This window comes from Triticum urartu, chromosome 3A, assembly GCF_056163025.1.
Source record: "Triticum urartu cultivar PI428250 chromosome 3A, HENAU_Tu73, whole genome shotgun sequence".
Taxonomy (NCBI): Eukaryota; Viridiplantae; Streptophyta; class Magnoliopsida; order Poales; family Poaceae; genus Triticum; species Triticum urartu.
In genome coordinates, this window is record NC_141875.1 from 684,383,717 (window position 1) to 684,394,254 (window position 10,538).

Below are 10,538 nucleotides of genomic sequence, written 5' to 3' on the forward strand. Positions count from 1 at the left end.
GTAACCTACCTTCCTTGGGTGCGGATGAGCTCGATCCAGAGCCGGCCATGGTAATGTAGGGGCCGGTGATCGCAGAGGGATCGAGATGGAAAGGTGGCAGTGGTGCTTCCCGTGAGCACTGTGATTGCCCTAGATCGGAAGGGGATATCGGTGGGGAGTCTGGCGGCGCGGTGAACCTCGTACCATGCGCCTCGACCCTCACCTCTTTATATATCGCAGGTCACAGGGGCCCACCAACCATAGAACGGTTGGGCGCCCCCGATCAGGGCGCGAATAGATCAGGGCCCGATGGGCCGTTGAGCCCACTCGGTGGAGAGATTAACCTAACATTCTCCCCCTTGATCTCAACTTTTACTTTTAATCTTATACTTTCTAGTTTATTTGTTTCATCACATATTGGTACATAGAGCATGTTTCATCGTCACAGCTTAATTGCCGTTAGAATCATACAGCTACAACATACGTTATGATCAGAAGTAAATTCCGTTCCTTTTGGGCCTATCCAGGAATCATAAGGCTTTCCCTTAAACCCATGCCGGCTATGTGTTCCTTGAACACATTGGGTGGTAAGCCTTTCGTTAGCGGATCCGCAAGCATATCCTTTGTTCTTATATGCTCGAGACTTATAGTTTGATCCTGGATTTTATCTTTCACAACATAATACCTTATCTCTATTGTTTTGGCAGCATTACTCGACTTGTTGTTGTGAGCATAAAATACTGCGGGTTGGTTGTCGCAGTACATCTTTAGTGGTTTGTGAATACAATCTACCACTTTCAAGTCGGATACAAATTTCTTTAGCCATATCGCCTGCCCCGTGGCTTCGAAGCATGCTATAAATTCTACATACATCGTGGATGATGCAACTATTGACTGCTTGGAGCTTTTCCACGAAATAGCTCCCCCAGCGAGAGTGAAGACGTATCCTTACGTGGATTTTCTATCATCTCTGTCCCCCGCAAAATCTGCGTCTGAATACCCTTTTATCTCTAGGGAATCACTTCTCCTGTATATTAGCATGTAGTCCTTCGTGCCTTGCGCATAACGCAATGCTTTCTTTACCATCTTCCAGTGCTCCATGTCTGGATTCTCTTGATATCTACCGAGTACCCCGGTGATAAAAGCTAAGTCAGGGCGAGTGCACACTTGTGCATACTGTAAGCTGCCAACTGCCGAAGCATATGGTACTGCTTTCATTTGATCGATCTCGTACTGGTTTTTGGGACATTGGAATTTCCCAAAACTATCGCCCTTGACTATAGGAGCAGGTGTGGCTTTACTCGCATGCATATTATACTTTTTAAGAACCTTTTCTAAATATGCTTTCTGCGATAGTCCTAAGACTCCATTGTTCCTATCTCGGTGAATTTCTTTGCCCAAAACATATGATGCTTCACCAAGATTTGTTATGTCAAAATTTGAGGATAAGTATTTCTTTGTTTCTTGTAGTAGACTAACATCACTGCTAGCAAGCAGGATATCATCCACATACAAGATTAGGAAAATATATTTCCCATTTTTAAAATTTGCATAAATGCAATTATCCTCAATGTTTTCTTTAAATCCAAAACATTTAATCATTTGATTAAACTTTAGATACCACTGCCGAGAGGCTTGTCTTAATCCATAAATGGATTTCTTCAGGCGGCATCCCATATTTTCCTTGCCTTCCATGATAAAACCCTTAGGCTGTTTCATGTAGACATTTTTTAAGTCACCATTCAGAAATGCCGTCTTAACATCCATTTGATGTAACTCTAAATCAAAATGAGAAACTAATGCCATTATGATTCTGAAGGAATCCTTACATGAGACTGGAGAAAATGTCTCATTGTAATCTATCCCTTCTCTTTGTGTAAATCCTTTTGCCACGAGTCATACTTTATACTTTTCTATATTCCCTTTAGAGTCATACTTAATTTTGTAGACCCATTTACAGCCTACTGTGTTGGCTCCTTTAGGAATTTCCTCTAAGTCCCAAACATCTTTGGAACTCATCGATTTCATCTCGTCTTCCATTGCCTTCATCCACTTTGATGAATGGGGGTTTCTCATGGCTTCTTCATATGAGGTGGGATCTTTTTCCATATGAACCATTTCTATGTTATACACTTTAAAGTCAGTAGAAATAGCTGACTTTCTTGGTCTTGTAGACCTTCTAAGGGCCTCAGTTTCTGGCACGTTCTGTGCCTCAACTTCTGGCATTTCTTCTAAAATTTGTTGTTGCACATCCCTTTCATGCTCAACAACGGGTTCAGTCGGCTCCTGACGGACAGGTTCCGGGTCTACCCCCATAGTTGTCATGGGTGGAGTTGCAACTAGTAGTGAGAAAAATGGCTCCTGAATCATCGGATTAGGTGCATGCACCCTCTTCTCCTCAAGATCAATTTTCCGAGCTACCAAGCTCCCCCTCATCATTTCGTCCTCAAAGAAGACTGCATGTCTTGTTTCTACAAACTTTGTGTATCTGTCTGGGCAGTAGAAACGAAAACCTTTTGATCTGTCTGGATAGCCAATGAAGTGGCAACTTACTGTTTTGGGATATAACTTTGCAATGTTTGGATTAAACATTTTTTCCTCAGTAGGGCACCCCCACACCCTGAAGTGATATAGGGAGGGCACCCTTCCTGTCCATAGCTTGTACGGTGTTTTGGGCACCGACTTGCTTGGTACTCTATTGAGAATGTGAATGGCGGTTTTAAGCGCCTCCATCCATAATCCCAATGGTAAGTTGGAATAACTCATCATACTGCGCACCATATCCATAAGTGTACGGTTGCGCCTTTCAGCTACTCCATTTTGCTGAGGTTCACCCGGCATTGAATACTGGGCAACTATGCCAGTCTCCTGTAAGAACTTTGCAAAAGGTCCAGGGACTTGGCCATATGGAGTGTGCCGACCGTAGTACTCTCCCCCACGGTCAGACCTTACTATCTTTATTCTTTTATCATGCTGATTTTCAACTTCAGCTTTGAATATTCTAAATTTATCCAATGCTTCAGATCTTTCTTTAATTGGATAAATGTAACCATAGCGAGAGTAATCATCTGTGAATGTTCTGAACGAGTCATATCCATCCACACTTTTCACCGGAAATGGTCCACAAATGTCAGTGTGGATGATTTCTAGTGTGCTTGTGCTATGGATTACACCTTTTTTGATTTGTTTTATATACTTTCCTTTAATGCAATCTACACATTGTTCTAAGTCTGAGAATTCTAACTGTGGAAGAATTTCACTTTTGACTAATCTTTCTATTCTCCCCTTCGAAATATGGCCCAAGCGACAGTGCCATAATTTCGATGAGTCGAATGTTCTCTTTCTTTTCTTTTGTTCTTTATTCGACGCGGAAACATGTTCATTCACATTGCATACAGAATGCACTTTTTCACGAAGTGATAACAAATAAAGCTCATCATGTAGTAAAGCATTACCAACATAAGCATTATTATACCAGATGGCACACTTGCCATGTCCAAAATAACACTCATAATTTTCTTTGTCCAAACATGAAACGCTAATTAAGTTTCTATTACATGAAGGAACATAAAGAACATATCTAAGTAGAAGATTGAATCCATCAGCTAACTCCAAGGAGATGTCGCCGACAGCTTCAACTTCCGCTTTTATTCCATTGGCTACTTCAATGCCTCCTTCTCTTCTTAGCGTAGTCCGGGTCGAATGGAATCCCTGTAAACAATTTGCAACATGAACAGTTGCCCCTGAGTCAATCCACGAAGTAGATTTCGAAAACTGTGTGTACAAGGATTCATTAACTAAGGAAACAATGTTGTTACCTTGCTTTGCCATTAAGGACTTCAGCCAAATAGGGCAGTCTTTTTTGTAATGCCCGGTCTGCTTGCATTGGAGACAAGTGTCTTTGTCCACTGGGAAAGACTGTTGCTGACGCTGATGCTGATAGGGAGCTTTTCCTTGTGGCTTTGAAGGAGAACTTTTGCTGTTTTGATTGTAGTTCTTTTTCTTATGATCCTTCACATAGTTGAGTGTTCCACCATGTGAAGCTTTTAGTCTGTCCTCTTCTTGGACACACATAGCAATTGTCTTTTCTATGTCCCATGTTCCAGGTGACATATTATAGTTCACAACAAAAGTTTCAAACTCCTTTGGCAGTGAAGCCATGACCAGGTGGACCAGGAGCTTTGGTTTGATCTCCACATCCTCATCCATGGGCTTTAACTTTGCTGCCATATTGCTCATCCTCAGGATGTGCTCTCTTATTTCACCATCTGTGTATTGTTCTGTCACAAGTTGTTTTAACACCTAGGTGGCATATATCTTTGAAGAGCCAGTGAACTGGCTCTTTATCTTTGTCAGCAACTCTGCTGCTGAAGTGCACTCTGCAATGGAGCCCACAATGGTGCTCTCAATTGTATTCTTTATAAAGGTCATGCATTTTTTTAGTTGCATTGACCCACTTTTGATTGTCTATGATGTAGGACATCTCCAAAGGATCATAATCCCCCCTCTTTTTATCCCAAGCAGCATCATCATCAGTAGTCTCTCTTACCGGCTCTGTAGGTCTGACCGGCTGTGGTTCATTCAGAACCCAGTCCAGATCAGCACAAACAAATGCCAGTTCAACTTTCTTCCTCCACTCAGTGTGGTTGTCACCTCTGAGTGTCGGAACTTCTTTTAGGCAACTCATCAAGTGAAAGCCTCCTGAAATCGCAATTTAAGTGACATCAATATAACAATCATATGCATTAATCTAACATTGGTCAAATTAAACATATAATTGTCTATGCAATTAAATCTATATTACCGTTGGGAAAAATATTAGAAATAAATGCACCATTAAATTTCAATAATAAAACATGATCATGTTATTAATAACGTTGGTCATAAACAATAACATAATCATATTCATTTTAATAATGCTCTTAAAAAACTTAATACTATATGTTAACTTTTATTTTCTGTGTAAAAGAGCATTAATTATTTATGCAGCGGAAAAATATTCATGAACTTTTAATTCTTTACAGAATCTTTTCCTTAAAAAATTCATGAACTTTATTATTTTCTTTATAAAAATTCATGAACATTTCTTTTTTCTGAAAATTTTCTATTTTCATTTTCAGAAACTTTTTCTGTTTACTTTTCTATTTTCTAAACAAAATTTTCGTTGGAAAAAATTGCACAGAAAAAACTATTGTAAATCTGCCCAAAATATGGACAAAAGCACTGGAAATTTATATACATAAAACAGCAGCTGAGCCCCTGCGTTGGCCTGGCGCGCGAGGCCTGCAGCGAAGGAAAGCGGCCCACAGCCTCTCTCTGAGCCGCTCGCAGCCTGCTCAGCGCGCCAACCAACCAGAGCCCAGCCGTGCGAGTCCACTTTCGGCCCAGTGGCCCATCCCAGCGCTAGGGTTTGCGTCATAGCCGTCGGATTGGATCTGACGGCCACGCGTTCGTTGCGGGCGAACAAAACCGACCGAAACGGCAGGGACGAGGGGAAACCCTATCCATTTCCTCCCCTCGCGTGCCGCTCGTCTCCCTTTGTTCTCCCCAGGCATTGTTGTCCCGTTCACCGGGCCGCCACGGTACTAGGCCGGCCGCTGGCCACCGGAGACGGGGCTGATAGCCACCGCTCCCTCGAGCTCTCCTCCCTCCCCCCTTTTTCTCTTTGCATGAGCCTCCTGTGGCAGAGAGAGAGGAGCCCGTCTCCGATCTGTCTCCTCGCCCGGTTTGTGATGCAGCGGGGTCGGGGCTCCGCCGGCCGCCGGCGACGACAATGCGCCGCCCGAGCACTCTTTTCCCCTTCTTTTCTTTTTACAGTCTCCATCCACCACCTCCCCACAGAGAGAAAGAGAGGCAACTGCCACACAACGGCGACCTAGATGGACTGAGCGGCTGCGCCCCTGCCGACCCCTTCATCGGTCGCGTGTTCCCCTTGCGGTGAGCGCGCCGCCGTCGAATGGATCGGTGGTGGTGATCTTTGCCCCTGAAAAGGGGTGGTGTTCTTCTTCTCGATGCCTCGTCTTGCCTATGCGCATCGAGATCGAGAGGAATGGCGCGGACTTGCGGCGGCTCTACTTTTTCCGTTTCCTTGAAGGGTTCGTTCTTTGCCCTGTCTAGGGTTCTTGGGGGAGGGGATCTCTATTTCTTTCTCTGTTTTATCTTTTTACCGAAAAACATCTAACCAAGATGGCCTGGTACCATTGATAGATCCTATGGATCGTGGTAGGCTAGATCTTTCCGCTAACCTACCTTCCTTGGGTGCGGATGGGCTTGATCCAGAGCCGGCCATGCTGATGTAGGGGCCGGTGATCGCAGAGGGATCGATATGGAGAGGTGGCAGTGGTGCTTCCCGTGAGCACTGCGATTGCCCTAGATCGGAAGGGGATATCGGTGGGGAGTCTGGCGGCACGGTGAACCTCGTACCGTGCGCCCCAGCCCCCACCTCTTTATATATCGCAGGTCACAGGGGCCCACCAACCATAGAACGGTTGGGCGCCCCTGATCAGGGCGCGAATAGATCAGGGCCCGATGGGCCATTGAGCCCACTCGGTGGAGAGATCAACCTAACATAACACCCTCCCTCAATCTCAACTCACTCCTGAAGTATCTAGGAGATTGAGATTGCGCCTACAGACCTCAAACATGGGAGAAGGTAGAGGCTTGGTGAAGATGTCCGCAAGTTGATCTTTCGAAGAGAGAAACCTGACTTGTAGTAGCTTCTGTGCAACACGTTCCCTCACAAAATGATAGTCAATCTCAATGTGTTTAGTCCATGCATGGAACACCAGGTTTGACGATAGAAACGTAGCACCGATGTTGTCGCACCAAAGGACCGAAGGATGTGGCTGAGCAACTCCTAGCTCTCGAAGTAGGGACTCAATCCGTATAAGTTCAGCAGTTGCATTGGCAACCGACTTGTACTCAGCTTCTGTGCTGCTGTGGGAAACATTGGCTTGCTTGCGTGCACTCCAGGCGATCAGATTAGGACCCAAGAACACAGCATGTCCCCCCGTGGATTGCCTATCATCTGGACACCCAGCCCAATCAGCATCAGAGAATGCAGATAGAACTCCGGAGGAACTGGGGCGCAGGTGAAGACCAAAGGAGACAGTGAGACGCACATAACGCAGTATGCGCTTCACAGCAGACCAGTGTACATCAGTGGGAGCATCAAGATACTGGCACACCCTGTTAACCGCAAATGAGAGATCAGGACGCGTGATCGTCAGATACTGTAGGCCACCAACAATACTCCTGTACTCAGTAGCATCCTCAGGAGAGAGAAGAGCACCATCAGCAGCAGAAAGGGCGTCAGTGGAGGACATGGGCGTAGGGGATGGCTTGCACTTGAGCATACCAGCACGACGCAAGAGATCAAGAGAGTACTTCTTCTGGGTGAGAGCCAAACTGCCACGAGACTGATGCACGACCTCAATACCCAGGAAGAAATGAAGCTGTCCCAAATCCTTGACTGCAAAATCACGACCAAGTGCAGTCACAAGAGCATCAGCAGCCTTCGGGGATGAGCTCACCAGGACAATATCATCCACATACACAAGGAGGTACATGGTCACACTCGGTCGCTGAAACAAGAACAGTGAAGTATCAACCGTCGAAGGGATGAACCCATGAGTGCGTAGAGCTGAAGCCAGGTGAGCATGCCAGGCACGGGGAGCCTACTTCAATCCATATATGGCCTTTGTCAGATGACAGAGATGATGAGGCTGAGTGTGATCAACAAATCCAGGTGGCTGCCGCATGTAAACCTCTTCTTCAAGCAATCCATGAAGAAAAGCGTTATGCACATCAAGCTGGCGGAGAGACCATCCGTGAGAAACTGCCAGAGACAGAAGAAGTTGAATAGTGGTAGGCTTGACAACTGGGCTGAATGTATCCTCATACTCCAGGCCCTGACGCTGTTTAAAGCCCTTAGCCACGAGGCGCGCTTTGTAGCGCTCAATCGAACCATCTGTATGTTTCTTCACCTTGAACACCCACTTTGAATCAATGATGTTGACGTGAGACGGAGGGGGAACAAGTGTCCAGGTCTTGTTCTTCATAAGAGCATGATATTCTTGTTCCATAGCAGCCCACCAGTGTGGAATACTCATAGCGGCTTGGTAACTGCGTGGTTCGGCGGTTGGATCATCGACAACATGAGCCAGGCAAGCAGCAAGATAGGTGACAATGCCATCGGTGCGCTCCTTGGGACGAACAATGCCACTGCGGCTGCGAGTGTGTGGACGCCGCGGGGGAGCAAACACGGGGGCCGACGGGATGTCCGGAGCAGGTGAGGCTGGTCCAGGCGACACCGGCGAAGAAGAACCGGGTGACGTCGGGCTAGGAGTCGGCGGACCAGGCGACAGCAGGCCAGGCGACGTAGGCCCCGGCGGCGTGCGAGCCGCTGCAGACCCGGGCGAAGTAGGCACCAAGGACGCCCGCACGGATGGCGAGGGCGACGATGGAGGGGAGTCCGGGCGAGGTGGCGGCGACGGAGACTGCTCAGAGGAGGCCGTCGCAGGCTCTGGCCCGGTCGCAGTAGCCAGCATGGGCTCCGGCCCAGGCGTGGTTGGAGATAGGGTGCCCGGTGCGGGGTCGAGGGCGGGAGGCGGTGCATGCACCGGCCGATCGATGTGCACCACTGGCGACGTAGCAGGTCCGTCAGGGAGGAGTTCCAGGCGAGCTCCACGTCCAATTCCTGCACCATGATTAGGTAACAACACAGGCGAATTTGCAACATCTTCAAATTGGCCAGGCATAAGAGGAGATGAATGCATAGAAGGTTTTGTGGTGGATGACTGAGGCATGGCAGAAAAGGGGAAGACGGTCTCATCAAAAACAACATCCCGAGATATGTAGACTCGATTGGTTGGGACATGGAGACACTTGTAGCCTTTATGGAGAGAACTATACCCTAAGAACACACACTTTTTGGAGTGAAACTCAAGTTTGCGATCATTATAAGGACGAAGGTGAGGCCAGCAGGCACACCCGAACACCTTAAAAAGGTGTAGTCATGAGTTTCACCTAAGAGAAGCTCAATCGGAGTTTTCATATTAAGAACACGCGTAGGTAATCTGTTAATGAGAAAACACGTGGTAGCAAAAGTATCACTCCAAAAATGAAAGGGTACAGAAGCATGAGCAAGAAGTGTGAGGCCTGTCTCAACTATATGGCGATGTTTGCGCTCAACAGCGCCATTCTGCTGATGTGTATGCGGGCATGATAAACGATGAGAGATCCCAACCTTATTAAAGAAGGTGTTGAGGTTGCGATATTCGCCCCCCCCCCCCCCCCCCCCCGCCGCCAATCTGATTGAACATGGATAATTTTATGCTTGAGTAGACGTTCAACATGCAATTGAAACTGTATGAATATATCAAACACATCAGATTTGCGCTTAAGAAGATGAAGCAAAGTGAAGCGACTATAGGCATCAACAAAACTGACATAATAGTTGTGACCACTAACAGATGTTTGTGCCGGACCCCACACATCAGCAAACACAATTTCAAGAAGGTTCTTTACTTCTCTAGTAGATGAAACAAAAGGTAGTTGATGGCTCTTGCCTTGCTGATAGGCATCACACACGGACATCTCTTTATTGCTAGACACTAATGGCAGCTCATGACGGTGGATTATGTGGCGAACGATGGGTGTGGCGGGGTGACCAAAGCAAGAGTGCCACTGGGAAGGCGACACACGAACACCGCTGAAGACGCATGGGGCAGATGGATCCTCCAAACGGTACAAGCCTTGGCTCAACCGACCACTAAGCAGAACGTCCCAGGTTGCTCGATCCTTAACAAAAAGATTAAAAGGGTGAAATTCACATAGGACATGCTTATCAAGGGTGACCTTAGGGACAAATAAAAGATTACGAGTTACCAAGGGTACCCGTAAAACATTACGAAGATGGAGCTGCCTAGAGGGATGACTAGTTAAAAGAGATGCTTGGCCAATATGAGAGATGGGCATACCTACACCATTAGCGGTGTGAACCTGATCGTGCCCATAGTAGGGCTGGTAGATGGAGAGTTTGTTGAGCTCGTTCGTCATGTGATCTGTGGCGCCGGTGTCCATGTGCTAGGCTGGATCAACAGGGTAGAACGGTGTGTATCCCTGCTCGACGAGCAGGTCCTTGCCCTTGGCGGCGATGTGGGAAAACGGGGCGGCAGCGGGAGGACCAATGTCTGCCATGGCAAACTGGCGCTCGTTGCCCTTGCCGTCGTTGCCGATGCCAAGGAAGCTCCTCTGAAAGCGGCGGTGACACTTGGAGGCGACATGGCGTTCACGACCACATAGCTGGCACACCACCCTAGTGTTAGGGCCCCACCCAGGGTCGATGCAGGGGGCGGGGCTGCCTTGCCAGGTGACGGGGCAGGTGGGCGCTGGCCACGAGAGGCCCAGAAGGCCGCCGGCTGGGCGGTGATGGTGGCGGAGGAACGACGAGCCTCGACGCGTTGCTAGGTGAAGAGGAGGCGTGAGTAGAGCTCGTGAGGAGGCATCGCTGGCTTGGCATTGTGGACGGCCTTGGCGAGATTGTCGTAGTCGGCGTC

General features: G+C 47.5%; 1 protein-coding gene across 1 annotated transcript; it reads right to left on the bottom strand.

Annotated features, from left to right (window-relative positions):
- Positions 1-3,643: 3,643 nt before the first annotated feature.
- LOC147981581 (uncharacterized) lies at positions 3,644-4,233 on the bottom strand. Its single transcript, XM_087517168.1, has 2 exons — positions 3,798-4,233; positions 3,644-3,690 (listed from the first exon to the last, which is right to left on the bottom strand). The coding sequence occupies exons 1-2, from the start codon at positions 4,216-4,218 to the stop codon at positions 3,644-3,646; spliced, it is 468 nt and encodes a 155-aa protein (XP_087373294.1). The 5' UTR covers positions 4,219-4,233.
- Positions 4,234-10,538: the final 6,305 nt, after the last annotated feature.

Coding starts and splice junctions, on each gene's coding strand:
- LOC147981581 (XM_087517168.1), bottom strand. CDS start 4,218: ATGAGCAATATGGCAGCAAAGTTAAAGCCCATGGATGAGGATGTGGAG. Junction 3,691..3,797: donor GTCCTTAATGGCAAAGCAAG/GTAACAACATTG, acceptor AATTGTTTACAG/GGATTCCATTCGACCCGGAC.